The 16,233-nt window shown below is 34.3% G+C and overlaps 2 protein-coding genes and 3 non-coding genes across 5 annotated transcripts in view; all 5 read left to right on the top strand.

Moving 5' to 3' along the window:
* The first annotated feature begins 458 nt into the window (after nt 1-458).
* Nucleotides 459-12,427, top strand: RABGGTB (Rab geranylgeranyltransferase subunit beta). The gene is made up of 9 exons (XM_034437016.3): nt 459-524; nt 1,951-2,058; nt 3,019-3,216; nt 6,692-6,797; nt 7,347-7,399; nt 8,016-8,126; nt 8,539-8,664; nt 9,934-10,083; nt 11,489-12,427. The coding sequence occupies exons 1-9, from the start codon at nt 522-524 to the stop codon at nt 11,627-11,629; spliced, it is 996 nt and encodes a 331-aa protein (XP_034292907.1). The 5' UTR covers nt 459-521; the 3' UTR covers nt 11,630-12,427.
* On the top strand, nt 2,224-2,299 carry LOC117677360 (small nucleolar RNA SNORD45). The gene has a single exon (XR_004594772.1). It is a non-coding gene; the product is annotated as a small nucleolar RNA SNORD45 (small nucleolar RNA).
* LOC117677359 (small nucleolar RNA SNORD45) lies at nt 3,623-3,702 on the top strand. The gene has a single exon (XR_004594771.1). It is a non-coding gene; the product is annotated as a small nucleolar RNA SNORD45 (small nucleolar RNA).
* LOC117677361 (small nucleolar RNA SNORD45) lies at nt 6,907-6,987 on the top strand. Its single transcript, XR_004594773.1, has one exon. It is a non-coding gene; the product is annotated as a small nucleolar RNA SNORD45 (small nucleolar RNA).
* A 3,081-nt stretch (nt 12,428-15,508) lies between the features above and the next one.
* Nucleotides 15,509-16,233, top strand: part of MSH4 (mutS homolog 4) — a 58,682-nt gene continuing 57,957 nt past the window's right edge. Inside the window, exon 1 of the mRNA XM_034437019.3 lies at nt 15,509-15,832. Coding sequence (XP_034292910.2) covers nt 15,634-15,832 — 199 coding nt within the window. The 5' untranslated portion in view covers nt 15,509-15,633. The remainder of the gene's footprint in view (nt 15,833-16,233) is intronic.

The following is a 16,233-nucleotide window of genomic DNA, read 5'->3' on the forward strand; positions in this document are numbered from 1 at the left end:
CCCCACCCCCACCAATATCTACTTTTTATAAACGGGATCTCCAAACTTGGCAACTTTAAGACTTGTGGACTTCAATTCCCAGAATGCCTCAGCCTCAGCAAAGCTGGCTGAGGAATTCTGGGAGTTGAAGTCCACAAGTCTTAAAGTTGCCAAGTTTGGAGATCCCTGTTCTATAAACAACAGGAACTAGATAAGATTATTAAACGAAATTGATAACTCCGCGCCCCCCCCCCCCCCACGTAGTGTTCTCTGAGTATAATACAGAACCTCTCGGAATAATTTCTTTAAATGGAAAAAAGCACCAAAATCAATAAGTAGTTTTCTCCGAACGGCTGTTGGTTAAACAACAACAAGAAGATTTTTTTTTTTTTTTTTAAAAACAACTTTTCTCCGTACTGGCAATTCTTAGCCAGCTCTAGCGGATCCATTCGGGACCCGGGACGGAAATCGACTTCTTTTCCCTGGTAAGCTATGCGCATGCGCCTGGGAGTCACGTGAGCGGGTATCGCCGATGTACCATTATGGTGAGTGTCCGCTTCCTTTTCCCGCTCTTGCCGCTTTTCGCGCCCTCGCTGCTCCTCCCGCCTCTCCCTTCCTCCTCCCCCCCCTCTTCTGCTCCTTTTCTTGGGGAGGGCAAATAGTCGGCGGAGCCCCTTTGTTAGGCCCGTCGGCCATTCCGCGGAAGGTTGGAGGCTGAGGCCGAGATGGTAGGAAGGGGGAAGCAGCGTGGGGGTGGAAGGAAAAAAAAAACCCTTTTCGCGGTATTTGGCTATTGGGGGGGAGAGGAAGAAAACCCCCCCCGGAATTTATATTTTCTGGCGGGTGAGAAATTGGTCATGGCTGCTTAGGGGAGCCACGTTTCTCAGCTACCCGTTTTCCCAAGTGCCATTTCTTTCCCCCTCCGACATAATCTTCTGAAAAAGGCTTATCCGTCATGGTAATAATGGATGATTAAATTGAAAATGCAGCGCGCTTTCCTTTATAGTCCAAGTCGTAGCCCCCAGCTATTTGCGAGATACCGTGGCAACTTCCCGTGAATTTCTTGCTGGGTGAGTATAGCAATGTTTATAGGGCAGGAACTTCTCTCTGTTTGAAATATATATATATATATATATGATAGGTAGATAGGTAGATATATATTTATATTTCCCATATATATATATCTACCTACCTACCTAGGATGTGAACGTTCAGGTTATGCAAAAGCCAAAAGGTAGTATGCAGCTTAAGCAATTGCTTTGATAACTTGTGCTTTTTTATTCTGGTTTAAAAAGAAAAGTCTTGGCGATCTTCGGATTAAACCCTAAACTTCTCGATTTGCTGGGCATGTTTTTTTTTTTTAAAACCCTCTTCAACCACAAAATCGTTAAGTAGAAAGTGGAGCGCCACGTGCTTAACTTCAGAATTTAAAATGGCAAGAGTCAAAGGAGTTTACCGTGCTTTTTTTACAAACAGCATCAAGAGCAAGAACTAAAATGAGATGATTAAAATGCATGTCCCTTGAGAAAAATTTAACTGAGCAAGATAGTATTTTTTAAAAAACTAAAAGAAGCAACCAATGGCAAATCAACATCCTTTCATTCATTAACTAGGCAGCCATCTTTGGGGAGGGACAGTTTAACCTTTATGAACATGGCATAGTTCTCTGTTGCTGACAGATTTATACTTATATTTCTGGCTTTAAAGTTTGGCTCTATAGTGTCATTGATATTTTCTCAAGAGCAAATTTCTAAATTTTTCCGCCTGTAGAAAATACGTAAAGTACATAGTAAAATCTACATCATTTCTGTATCCAGATTTTTTTGTACTTCTATGAATATTAGCATTTTTAAATTTAGTTTACTGACTGTAATAATATATGCAATTCATTGTTTCGACATAAGTTGGGAAACTGCATTATGTATTTGATTGCAACAGTTTTTTGATGAGTTTTACCATATAATTTTTAAGGGAACACCACAAAAAGATGTCATAATAAAAAATGATGCTCCATCAACATTACTGTTAGAGAAGCATGCAGACTACATCGCTGCTTATGGAACGAAGAAAGATGATTATGTGAGTATTCTGTTAACATAAATTGTATTTATTTAGCTCTCTACAGAACATGTAAATATATATGGAATATAGAAGGGGTTTTCTTTTAATATTTAATGTTAAGTTTTTATGGTGGACCTCTACCCTATGAGGCAACTCTAATAAACATTGCAGATGGTTTCTTTAGGTCAATGATGTAATCTGGCATGTATTATCTGACTTCAGAGCTGTAGAAGTCTCTTTAGAATGACACTGAGACCTAAAAAGTCCACTTTTATATTAATTGAATGTATTTTTATGTTTAATACTTATTACTTGTTTTCAAATGTTCTTTGTTTGCTTAAAAATTTGGAACAAAGTAATATGCTACTTTAGCCCATTATAATGCTTAATTATAGGCAATATCAGCCCATGATAGCCAAAATCTTTCCAGGCTAACAGATTTTATTAAAAGGCATAAGCTTTGGGGAACCACAACTCATTTAATCAGATGCATGGAGTAATTAAACTGATGTAGATTTAAATTGGATGGGATGGGGGATGGTTGAGGAGGGAAAGACAGGATAATTATACAAATGGCGATATGAGACAGACTACCAGTACTTAACATTTAACAATTGTCAGTTGTAAGGATTTATATATTCAGAATTGTTAGTTTAGTCAATGAATATATAATTGGGAACTTTTAGTAATTTGCAAGACATTCTAGGTGCAAATTGTTCAAGACATTCTAGGTGCAAAATGAGTTCCATGAACAACTCATCTCGGACATTTCTGTACCTGAATGAAATACTTGTTTTAGGTTCTTCTATGCTCGTAGATTTAAGGAAGAATCCTCAGTGTATGCTTGGTAAAGAAAAAGTTCCTTGGGAATTCTTTTCCTAATCATCTAAGTAAACATGTTACCTTTTACATTTATTATTTCTTTAGATTCTTTAAATATTAGATTAGAAATTAATATAAATGTGATGCTTATTTCAGGAATATTGCATGTCAGAATATTTAAGAATGAGTGGTGTCTATTGGGGATTGACAGTAATGGATCTTATGGGGCAGCTTCATCGTATGAACAAAGAAGAAATTCTGGCATTTATCAAATCATGCCAACATGAATGTGGTGGAATAAGTGCCAGTATAGGCCATGATCCTCATCTTTTATATACATTAAGTGCTGTTCAGGTAAATACATACATTATTTATACAGAGTTGATAACGGCTTATCCATAGTGTTAATGTCTGTGAATTGTTTTGTAGACTCCAAGATACATTTTTTTAAAAAGTAATTCCTTACATTTACTGAGCTTTCTTTATATTCAGCATTATTCATTGTTAGCTAAAAAGTAATACCCTTTTTTGTTTTCTCAAATAAATGGTTCATCTTATTGTTTTGTCTTAAATTGGGAAAATATAAAGTACAATTGAGTGTTTGATTGATTATTGATTGATTTGTATGTCAACCCATCTTATGTAGCATAACCCTGAACCAGTCATAACAGTGATATGACCAATCAACTTTGACAAGATTAAGTAACTTCTTATAACTAAGAATACTGATGCTTTTAACACAAAGCATTATAGCTTCTTGGGTCAGTGATGAAATAATGTTTATCTGAATCTGTAGTTGATGTGGTTTAACACTCAGCTCTAGAATTACTCTGAGACCTGAGAACTTATTTTAAAAAAATAATTTATGTATTAGATTTCTGGATTCTATCAGAGCAATCTAATTCTTGAATCTTAATTCAAAACATCAGAATATCTTAGACCTGGAGAAATAAATCAACTGCCTTCCAAATTATAGCTCATATCATATTAACCAATGCAAACTATAGTAAAGTACATTCAAGCAGGGTGGATTTGATTTAAATCATAGTTTTCTACATAAAGACTAATTCTTGCTGGTATAACTTTAATATGCAAGTATATGAAGATTTTTAGAATAACAACTTTTCATATTAGTTTTTTTATCCCTAGTTTAATAGGTTAATCATTCATATTTGGACAACTTTTCTGTTGTACTTAGGAAGGAGAAAAATAATCATTATCTTAATAATAACAATTTAAATAGATTTATTCAACTGAAACAATAACATTACAGCATATGTTATTTGCTTAAACAAACATCCATGTTTGTTAACTAATTTGGCTAAACAAAATATATATATTTTAAGAAACTTAGACTGTCGGCCCATCCTACACATGAAAAACTTAAATACTGTCCTCTTTGGCTCACTCGTCATCATCATCTTCTTCTTTGTTCATAATCTGGAAAAGAAAAACAAGCTTTCCTGCTTTATCGGGTCCCAAACGATTTCTCAATTTAGAATGAATGAGTCCAAAGGAAGAGAATATTCTTTCAACGCCTGCAGAAGAAGCTACTGCTGTTAAAAGTGAAATCATTACTTGAACAGTCTCTCAATCCAAGTGCTTAAGTGACTTCCACCAGTTCACTGGTGTGACTTTCTTTAAAATATCTTCAGCAAACATATATTTCTTGAATGATTCCCCCTTAGCTTTGAAGTTTATTATAGTTGGCATTACGGATGGATGATTGCTGGATACCCATGTCATAGCTAACTCTTCTTCCTCAGCACTTAAGTTTTGACCCTGATACTGGATATTGACAATATTTGCCAAAAAATGAGCTGGAGACAGTACTTGTCCCATTTGTTTTTTTAATGCTTGTAATTTAATTCTGTCCATGTGTAGTTCTGTTTTTAAGTGTTCACTCAGTTCCTTCCAAATTTCAACAGCATCAGCAATAAAACAGCTATTTTTCTGTATTTTGTTTAAAGCTTCAGAGATGGGTTTCAGGATGCTCAGCATATGTTCAACATTTGTCTTAAGCCCAATGTTGAGGATTTTGGCCGTGACAGTGCCATCTATTTTATCTCGATTTTTTTCACAAACTGTCATCAGAATAGGCCAGTTCTTGATATACTGCTCAAAACAGTCCACCACAGAGTTCCATCTAACATCTTGTGGGAGCGTTAGCTTGGTTCCACCCATCCTTTTCAGAGCTGCTGCAGCAAAACGATTGTTACGGAAGTATTTAGCAATTTCAACAACATTAGTCTTTATTTCTGGAGCACTAAGTCTTTGGCTAAGAGGTGCAGCAAATGAGCACTGCAATCATATGTTATTAGCTTTGTATTCCCTTCCTGCTCTTCTAAATTTCTTCTCATCTTGGATACATTTGCAGCATTGTCTGTGACCAAACTGCGTACTAGACATATTGCCAAACTGGGTCTCTTTTACGGCCTGCTGCCATTATAGGTTTTTTCTTCCAAGGAAAGAATGTGATAAACCTCAGGTCATACACACAAAAAGATCCAAAGACTTGTCTGTCTGTGGCTGTGCAGTATAGTGCTCAGAAAGTTTCACTTTCATTTTGTACTGCTTGTCTGCTTGCCCCTTCCTCCTCACACTTAGTTTCACTTTCTTCTTGTGCAGATCTATTCTACTCCAAACAATCAGAAAAATATTGTTTCTATTCTGTTCACTGAACTTCTTGAAACTTAGCACTGAAGGGGTTGATTCTGTATTCATAGGTTTGTAGAACAATAGGATTAAGGTCTTTTTCTCAACTCTGTTCATGTTATAACATTTGCTGTGAAGAAGAGGCATGTGATCTCTGCTGAGTCAAATTCAGTTTTGAGAACTGCAAAAGTAAACCAAGCATCTGTGATAATATCTTGTAGGCAGAGAAACTGCCCAATAATCTTACAAAAACCTCTGGAAGAGCATGACATTGTGAATGGATTAATGGAATTTATTTACCAAAAAAATTATATACAGCCTTATTCTACATAATTAAAAAACTAATCTTTATTTCATGATGGAATAACCTTTGGATGGTAATATATTTTCCTCAAAAAGCATTTTATTTAAAAAAAATCCAATTTAAATAAAAAAATAGATTTAAAACAAAAAAATCTGATTTTTTTTATTTTTTAAAAAAAATCATTGATTTTTATCCACCCTGCATTCAAGACAATATATTAAATCATCTGCCTTCTATTAAGTTAATCAGATGGGAGCTGCAATGATCAGATGAAATCCCACATTCACATAAGAGAAAGGGAAGGAAATGTAGATCTTATTTGTCTTTGATCTTTCAAAAATTATATATGTCTTTTAATAAATTCTATTTTACACTCTTAATTGTTGCATACCTGCACATCTAAAACATGGTATAATTTCATCATACAAATTGTTAACTATATAATTAATAAAGCTGTAAATCGTGGTAATCTGGATAAATGTTTATAGTATTGGAATTATTTACTCTTAATTAAAAAGACAACTTAGGTTGGATCCAGTCTGCCATATGCAAAGTGATTGAAAATAGTCGTCTTAATCATCCCTAAATTTCCATTGATTCACAGAAGTCTACTTTAAATGTAATTAAATATGAGTTATAATTCAGCATATTTTGGACATAGTTGGAAACTTAAAATGTAATGTACCTCTAGGTATTTTATATTGGAGGTAGAATAAAATAGAACAGGATTGGATTTTTTTGTATATTTCAGGCTAGTGAAGTAAAATAACATTCTAATTAAAATAGTTTTGGATTTTTTTCAAATATATAAATAAGTTCTCAGGTATTGTTATATTCTAAAATTTTAATAGTTTCGGTTTTGTTTTCCAGATTCTAACCCTGTATGACAGTCTGGATGTTGTTGATGTAAATAAGATTGTTAGTTATGTAAAAAGCTTACAGAAGGAAGATGGATCATTTGCTGGAGACATTTGGGGTAACTTGTAAAAGTATATTGATTTCCATTTTCTGATGAAAGATTTAAAAATAATTCAAAAGGATATGTGGTGTTATTTCCACATTTTTTTCTGAGCTGTAGCTACTTAGATCTATGATGAGTTTTTATATACATCTGACTCTAAATGTGATGTGTTACCATTTTAGCTCTAGAATTACTCTGAGATCTGAGATATATTGCTTAATACTATAATTTTTGCATGAGTACAATTACTTTTTGTCAGTCTTATGAAAATATAATTGGCTTCTATGTAAAATTTAACAGCAGTAAGACGTCTTTAAATAGGAATCTATCTATAGGACTGAATCTTTAATTTGTTAATATATTTAGTATATTTACTTTTAAATATGATTATTTCTTAAAAGAATGTTCTTATCTTATTGGAGTATTTATATAAACAAGCTAATTTTGTCTATAATGTTATTTGAATCGATTCATAAATGTCTTATTTTTGTATTTTTGAGCCTAACTTAATTTTGTAAACTTTTTTCATGTAATGTATATAGCTGCTTTTATTTCTTCCTCTAGGAGAAATTGATACTAGGTTTTCATTTTGTGCAGTAGCAACTTTAGCCCTTCTGGTAAGTTCTTTGAACCAAATATATATATATACTGAAATGGTCAAGATATGTTTTCAAATAATCTGTATTTTGTTTTATTGAACATTTTTAAAAAAACTTTCCAGAATATTATTAGGTATGTAACATTTTAAAATATTCCTAGAGTGGAAAACTGGTATTAGCTAGGTTAATTCTGGCAATTCCAAGAATTAAAGCTCAACAAAATTGAAGATTCCAAGTTTGAAATTGGTATTATCTTCAGTTTGAAGAAAAAAGAATAAAGTATTATAATGAATTAAAAAGGCTATCTTGTCTTCAGTCCTTTGAGTACATTGTTAACGTTAATTAGTTTTGACAAATACTGTGTTCTACATTTGAAGCTACTTGTTCATTCAGGCCCTGGAAATTATGAATTTGCTAAATTGTAGAGCAGTGAATAATGGAAATCAATTGAGTTGACTTTTGAATGTTTCTCTAACTATAAATATGTCAAACTGAATAGAAAGCTATTTTAGAAGAAGCACCTCACTATTATACTCGGCAGATAACAGTTGTGTTTTCCTCTGCCACATTGAATAGACATCAATGCTTAGTTGGATTTTGCCAAAGAAATAATTTTCAATTTGCTGCTTTTCAGGGGAAGTTGGATGCAATTGATATGGACAAAGCAGTAGATTTTGTGTTATCGTGTATGAATTTTGATGGAGGATTTGGTTGTAGACCAGGATCTGAATCTCATGCAGGACAGGTAAATTATAATTAAAGCTTGGTAATAACATGCTGAATTGTCTTTGAAGTTTTTTTTAAAGTATTCATTAGTCTCATAAATATTAGACATGCTAAATCTGTTTGCATAATGTTATCAAAAACCTGGGTAAGGAAAATCTTTCTAAGAAGAAAAGTAAGATTATGATATTAATTAATATTATCCATTGATCCTGTGCATCTCTGTCAATAAATTTAAATTTTATTTTTTAATGTTACTAGGTTAAATTAGTTTCATATTTTAATACTTAATTGTAAGTATGATAGCTAAAAATTGAGAGATTTAATTTGTTGCATTTATTATATAAGTAATTGATATCCCACATTGTATTTTTCCTTTGCTTTATCTGAATAGTTTTCTAAAATAGACATGAACTTTATATCTGTAATTTTAGATCTATTGTTGCACAGGATTTCTGGCTATAACTGGCCAGTTACACCAAATAAATGCTGATCTTCTAGGATGGTGGCTTTGCGAACGTCAGTTGCCATCTGGTGGCCTTAATGGAAGACCAGAAAAGGTATAATTTGTGTGTGTTTTTCAGAATTCTGTAGTTTGAGAGGAAGCAGAATTTTGTAAATTGGTTATAGCATGTGTAAGATTGTTGTAAGACAACATTCGGAATTCATTGATACTTCCGTTAACACTTAATATTTTTAGCAAGGATTCTTGATTCCTTATAGGTGGTTATTTTCTTTATGCATTTGCAAATAACTTTGAAACTATCTAGATCAGACCTACACAACATACTAACCACCAAGCAGCATTGGTTATCTTCTAGACATTCAGCATAATAAGGGAATAGCGGTAAAGTCATTTTCTCCTGCCTTTGTCCATTGGAAAATATCATGAGGCAATGTTTGAATGGTGTATTATACATTGTTTTGGGGAGTAGACTTGACAGATAAACTATTCCTTAATGTAGCAAATTTGTCAAGACACTAGAAAGCTTACCTCATTAATGTGCTATGACTAGAAACTGAAATCATGGAGTTTCCCCCTATGTTACTGATACTATATATTGGTTTATTATACTTAGACTAATATTTCTACTTTTTGTAGAAATCCCCTTTTTATCTTTTTCAAATTTAGCATCCTATTTCTTACTAAATAACCTTTTTATTAGTTGTAAAAGATGTTCATTGTTATTTTCTATTTGCAATCTGATGTTCTTTTTCTTTAAACAGAAAAAAATCTAATCCATACTTTTTAGAAACCGCAAGTCCATGCATGTATACCTTAATGCATTCACACACCACAATAAAATACTTTCTCACCCTGTTTAAAACAATAGCTGAATTACACAGAGCACTAAGCTGCAAACACATTCAAACACAGTCATTGTGAAACATTTGTAATTCTAATTAAGATTTTTGAAAATAGTAAGGCAGCAAGAATATTTCAAGATTCACTGTAAAATTATGATGTTATGCTTTTTAAAAATTAGTTTTAATCTGTATTTTTATCTGTATCTTGTTAACTATGGACATAATAAACATAGGTCAATATTACATGGAGGCTTTCTCACAAAAATTGCTGCTAGATGAAAAATAGCAAGCATAATAAAATAATTTTAAGGAAACTTTGTATAGCTTAAATTGTGCATGTTTAATAAAAAGAAGTTTTTATTATTATTATTCCCAACTTTTTCTGTTCAGTGGGAGAAGGAACAGAGTTCCCTTGTCTTGTTTAATTTTTATGCAGGGAAAATATTTTATTTTGACTTAAATCACATTATTCTTGTTCTTAACAATCACCTAACATACTGTGCTGTCATTTCATTTGTCAGTTACCAGATGTATGTTATTCATGGTGGGTATTAGCATCCCTGAAGATAATTGGCAGGTTGCACTGGATTGACAGAGAGAAATTATGCAATTTTATCTTGGCTTGCCAGGATGAGGAAACTGGAGGATTTGCTGACAGACCGGGAGATATGGCAAGTAGTCTCAAATAGATTTGATTTTACTAAATCATAGCAGTATTTGATGCTTAGAAATACATTTGCATTTATTTCATGTTTTCTAGAAATCTATCACAAATGATGGTGTTCATTAAAGGATTTTTTTTCTTTTCAAATTAGATTAGTTCCACTTTAATGGATAATCTGAAGATCTTTAATCTTCATGATTAAATGTTGTTTCTAATCATAAGTAGTTACTACTAGGGAAATTTGTTACCAGAATCAAGGGTATAACTAATCAAATACTTTGAAAATCTTGAATCAGTTAGAAGAAATCTATATAAAGAACTTCTGAATAAAATATATCTTGAAGATGTAACACAAAGACTTCCAAATAAATGCTGGTAGATATAATAACCTTTAATCCTTGCCAAGATTTTATCCTAATCTGACTTTAGATATTATTTTAATTCAGAATGAGAAGTGGGGATACTGCAAGGAAAACCACTAGCCTATAAATAAATATATTGTCAGAAATATGTGGGACCCTTAATAAAGATGATGGACATAGTTAGCTTCACATTTAGTGTAGAAGTACATCTTCCTGTTCAGAAAAAGTACAAATTAGGTTAGATAACTAACAAATCTCCTTTTGAAATACATGGGTAGCAGGGAATAGTGTTTTGTTGCCATTTTAGACATTTTGTGATATAATATGGCTCGAGCCATATTATAAATAGCCAGTACTGCCACAACATTAAAAGTATACATGAAATGGAAAATACATTTCATTCAAGCCTAAAACAAAGTACAAATAATCCTCAATTTACTACCATTTGTTCAGCAAGCATTCAGAGTTTACAATGGTGCTGAAAAATGGAACTTATGGCCTGTGCCTAAAGTTACATTCAGTGCCAAAGCCATCATGCATGGAACATTATACCCGTGTTTTCAATGTTAAAAGTATTCCTATCAGTCTAGGAACCCATGCCTTTAGCTGCACTGAATTTGAAGTTCAGAGGTGATGGGTAAAATGACAAATGATGAAGACATTCCCTACCATAAGATTGGAATATAATGATTTCAACCTATAGTGGGTATAGACTTCTCTGAATTTTAGCATTATCATACTACAAATGAAAGTACAATGTTACTTTTCCTCAACATATTAAATTATATTCCTGGGAATGAAAAAAAAAAAAGCTACAGTATTGTTGATACATTGTATTCTGGCTAATTAGTTTGCATTTCCTTTAATTAAAATCCTTTAAATTTTTCCTGGTTTTCTAAAAATGAGTAGTTAATAAGATGTGCATTACCATTGTTCTTTTTTTAATTTGAATCTTCAAATTTATTTAGTATAGAAAACTGCCTAATCTTTTAAAATATCTTATCTCATGGAAAGTAATGTTTTCAATAAATATACCTTAATATATTCTAGGTGGATCCATTTCACACTTTGTTTGGAATTGCTGGATTATCATTACTGGGTGAAGAACAGATTAAGCCTGTAAATCCTGTGTTTTGTATGCCTGAAGAGATCCTTCAAAGAATAAATGTACAGCCTGAACTTATTAGCTAGGGTACAGTATGTATAAAATACTTTAATAAGCAGCTTTGAATTTTTCCATCAAGGCATTTCTAAATGTGTTTACATTATAAATTGCCACTTTACTGTAAGCACTATCATTTTGTACATGTTACTGTAAACAAAGTAAATAAACTGAGTGTGACATGTACTTGAGGTTTTCAGTAACAGATATATGTATTTAAGTATTTTGCCTTCAGTGCTGCTTCACTTTGAAAATAACATACTGTGTTAGGTGCAGTAGATATATACTTGAATTATGATTATGATACAATCATTCATCCATCTGGGTGATAAGCAACAAGTACTACATAGTAAATTGTCCTAGGCATTTCTTCTGTTGATAGAAATTTACTTGTTTATTTTGCAAGTGACAGTTCATGCACTTGAATGCCCCTTCAGGATATGCGATAATTAAATCCAGTTTAATTTATTTGTCAAACCATAATAGAAGAAATACAATGGTATCCAAATAGTTATTCTCTATTAGTGACATTCTTTAAAGAAAACACATAATTATAATGTAACTTGGTTTTAACTAATGGCCTTGCTGAATTTTACAAATTGTTTTCTTTGCTCTAAAATATTTATTATACAATGTGGCTTGAATCCCAATTTTAGTAAACTTGGAATAATTGTATATATTCAAGAATAAAGTTGTATAAGATTGTTTTCTGCAAGAGAAAATACTTGTTTCCATTAGAATTATAGAAATGTCTCTATTTCATATGTCACAACTGCATTTGTAAGTTGATTGAAATCAAAGTATAAATAAATCTGTTTTGCTTAAAACAGATTAAAGTTAATCTATATATAAAAGCGAAAACCATTCATGCTGTAATCACGAAATCTCTAGAACCGTAAAGCCTACAAACTTGAAATTTGCCATGTATGTTCCTCTTGGCTTCTAGGTGCTCACTAAGAAAGGATTTTTCGAAATGACCACCAGAGCATTAGTGTTTCCTATATTATTAACACGCTTTGATGCTAAGGAGTTCTACTCCCCCTCCCCACCTGAAAAGAAATCTGTTCCAAATGCAAAACACAAGCAGAGGAGAGGAGTTTCAGTTTTACTTTCACAGCAACAAGCAGGGATAGGATAGGGGAGGCTTCTGTGGGGCAAGGCTGAGGGAGAGAAGGGGAGAGGAGAGGTCGATGTTAACTACTCATTAATTTTCAAGCTTTAAGTGTCAATTTATCAAGCCCCATCACATAGTTTCGTAGCGAAGGATGGGTACCCAGCTAGTTATAATTATAGATGTATTTGTCCACGGGCCACCGGAAGTAAGAAATTTTCAGGTTTGCATTTTTTGTTGCATTTCTGTTTTCAAAAAAGTATCAAGGGTTTTTTAATCAAATATTTAAGTTCTAGCCTTTATGCTACATATGACTCATGCACATTATACCTAGAAAGGCAACAATTGTTAAACCAGAGTTGTTCATATTATGTAAAAGCAAAATAGTACAGGTGGGTCCTCTGGTTACAATTACTTGTTCAGCAACAATTCAAACTCATTGCGAAACAAGTGGTTTTGACCAGTTCTCAGTTTTCTGGCTACAGCAGTGTATCCACAGATATGTGATCGCAATCTGGACACTTGGTGCCGTGTTCATGATCATGTCACAGCAAGCCACGGTTACATGATCATGATTTCCAACATTCCCTGCTACTTTCCGACAAGCAAAGCCAATTGGAAAGCCAACAGAACGTCGGAAGTTATGGCCATGTGAGATTATGGCAACCAGAACTGCCATTGGGAAGCAGCATGGTCATAGGACATCACACTTTGCAACCACATCACGTAATGACGGCAATTCCAGTTTCAATTGCTGTAAACCAAATACTAGCTAAATATTTTCAAAGTGTTGTATTTGATTTTTAAAAAATTCCCAATAGCTAAAAGCACAGCAAGATGGGAAGTAGATTCTTGGGGTACTGAATTCTGGGCTTGCGCCATGTGCAACTACAGAATTAAATATTCAGGTCCATATCAACTCTGACCTTTACTGATGGAAAATTATCATTTGCTTTCAATCTGTGGACAAAGATGTAATATTAAAATGGATACAAATTATACCAATCCCAGCCATACAATCTCCATTTTTTTCATTCTGTGCCATGTGGAAGGAAAAAGTAAAATGGCACTTAAAAAACAAAACTCTTCAATCTTTTCTGCAGTAGTCACTCAAATTTCTAAATTTTAATTTTTAAAGAACTATATTGAGTTACTTCAAGTGTGACCTAAGCACCAACCAAGTTGGCTGCTTCCAATGAAACTGAATTTTATTAGGTTATCTGGTCAAACAAGATTATGTCATACAAACATGCCCATTTTCTGAACTGATAACGCTATAAATCAACTTCTGGTACTAATTACTAAAGTACACTGCTGCTAAACTGGTTTCAAAGAATATCAGGAAACCCCTACCACCATTTATAATGAAGAAAATGTGTCCATTCTCCATTATCAGTCAATTTGCAACTGCTGCATTTCTAAATTTTGGTTTTCTTTATCAATGTATTTGGAAAGTTGTTCTCATTTTTCCTAATTTTATCTACATCTAGCTGGATTAGGTTAGTCCAGCGGTCTTCAACCTTAAACACTCAAAGAGCCGTCTGGACCCGTTTCCCACAGAAAACACCGGGAGCCACAAAGCCCTTCCCGTGCCTGACTATTTCTTGAGCAGCCACAAAACTAGCATATGTAGTTGAATTAAACGTTCTGTTTTCTTCTGAAACTTTTCTTTTCTTGGATTTATCCATGGTTGACCTACCGGGGGTTGAAAAGCTCAATAAATTGCGTGCTAGCGGGTGTCGCATATTGGCGGTTGTGACGCATATTTTGAGTGATGGAGCTGCAGCAGAGGTGAAAGAGCCACATGCGGCTCTAGAGCCGCAGGTTGCTGACCCCTGGGTTAGTCTGAAGTTGCAAGCAAGAGTGTGAAATTAGAGCTTGAATGTTGTATGTAGTGCCAAGAAAGGATATATGCAAGGAAATATTACACTATTGCATAAAGATCAATATTTAGATTCATAAATAAAAATGCAGTGTGTTTTGGTAGTTCTGTCACCTTTCATCTGAATGCAAAGTAAAGCTCAATAGGAATACAATAGTAGCTCTTCAAAATGGCATTAAAGCAATCCTATTGCAATCCAAATTCAGATTTCGTTGGTTTCAAGTTTGACAGCTGCTGTCTCATCACTTATAACGAAACATTCAGTTCAGGTTTAATTAAATCCAGCTTTTCAATATGATGAATACAGCATTTTTGCTTCATTTCATCAAAAAGTGGCTGAACTAAGGATATGCAAGCATCCACCGCAATGTTAACAGGTTACTGACACTCTGAGAAGAAGATGTTATCCTGGAGGAAACAATCTAAAATTATACATATCATTTCCCTTAGTTCTAAATTGCATTTTTGCTACAAATGGAACTGCAGTCAACTGCCTAGGAAGTTCCTTTTTTTTTCTTTTTTTTTTAAAGTACTTTTTAAAAAAAGTACAACTGTGGGCTAGGATTCCTTAACCAAAGTCTAAACTGTGTGGACTACAGTTCCCATCATTTGAAAGCGATGACACGTGGCATCAAGTTTGGATAACCCGATGGGGAAAAAAAAGAAAAGAGCTGTCCTGTTTGAAGCCTCCACAGTTAAGGTGGCTTTTTCCTGGTGGGTTGTACAATTTTGAGACAACGGCTGAAAATGCTAAGGGGGAGGGGGGCATACTTAAATCATACTCTCTAATGTTCACCTGTGTAAGAAAGTTCCTCCCCAAGGTCGAGGGAGCTCGTATGAGAGTTATTTTTTGTCCCTTGGCGAAATCAATTAAATGGGAGACGCCCCTCTGTCTTGCTTGAAATAGTACAGTCCGCTGTCTCCATTTGGCGCAGCCGAGGCTCGGGCTGACTTTTTGAGGCAAACGGGGCGGAGGGTTTATTAAGCCGTCTGCCTCGGGCTGGGGTTTGTTAGAGGCGATCCCCCGAAACAGGTGGATCATGGCGGAAGTATCGGCTGCTTCTACCTCATATTCGGGCCGCTGCTCGTCGTCTTCTGGCCCCGAGCGTCAGCCCCGTTACCAATTCGGTCTTCAAGAGACGCCGGGTTTGACCGACGAGCCCTCTCACCCTCAGCGGGGGAAAACGGCCATCAGGGTCCCCAATGGCGCCTCGGCCTTCCCTCCGAAAGGGTTGGAAGGTGGGCATTGCCCGAAATAGTGAAAATAACGTTCTCTTCTGGGCGGAAACGTCAATCCACAACTCACCTTTCAAGGCTTCCCTAATAATAAGTGAATGGGAAGCATTAGCAGCAACTAATTCTCAAAGTTTAGGTTTCTTTAATGACAGTTTCGTTTACCCAGTTCTTGAATGGTCAAAACTTCCATTCTTATTTATGGAATAGATTTTTATCCCACCTTTGTCACTTCATTAGTACAGGTAGTCCTCGACGTGCAGCAGTTCGTTTAGTGACCGTTCAAAGTTACAACGGCACTGGAAAAAACGACAATTACGACCTTTGCACCATCCCCATGATCCTGTGATCAAAATTCAAATGCTTGGCAACTGACTCATATTTATGACTATTGCTGTGTCCCAAAA

This window comes from Pantherophis guttatus, chromosome 3 (genome assembly GCF_059756535.1).
Source record: "Pantherophis guttatus breed Tessera chromosome 3, ASM5975653v1, whole genome shotgun sequence".
Lineage (NCBI taxonomy): Eukaryota > Metazoa > Chordata > Lepidosauria > Squamata > Colubridae > Pantherophis > Pantherophis guttatus.

Coding starts and splice junctions, on each gene's coding strand:
- RABGGTB (XM_034437016.3), top strand. Junction 6,798..7,346: donor ATTTGCTGGAGACATTTGGG/GTAACTTGTAAA, acceptor TTCTTCCTCTAG/GAGAAATTGATACTAGGTTT. Junction 10,084..11,488: donor CTGACAGACCGGGAGATATG/GCAAGTAGTCTC, acceptor AATATATTCTAG/GTGGATCCATTTCACACTTT.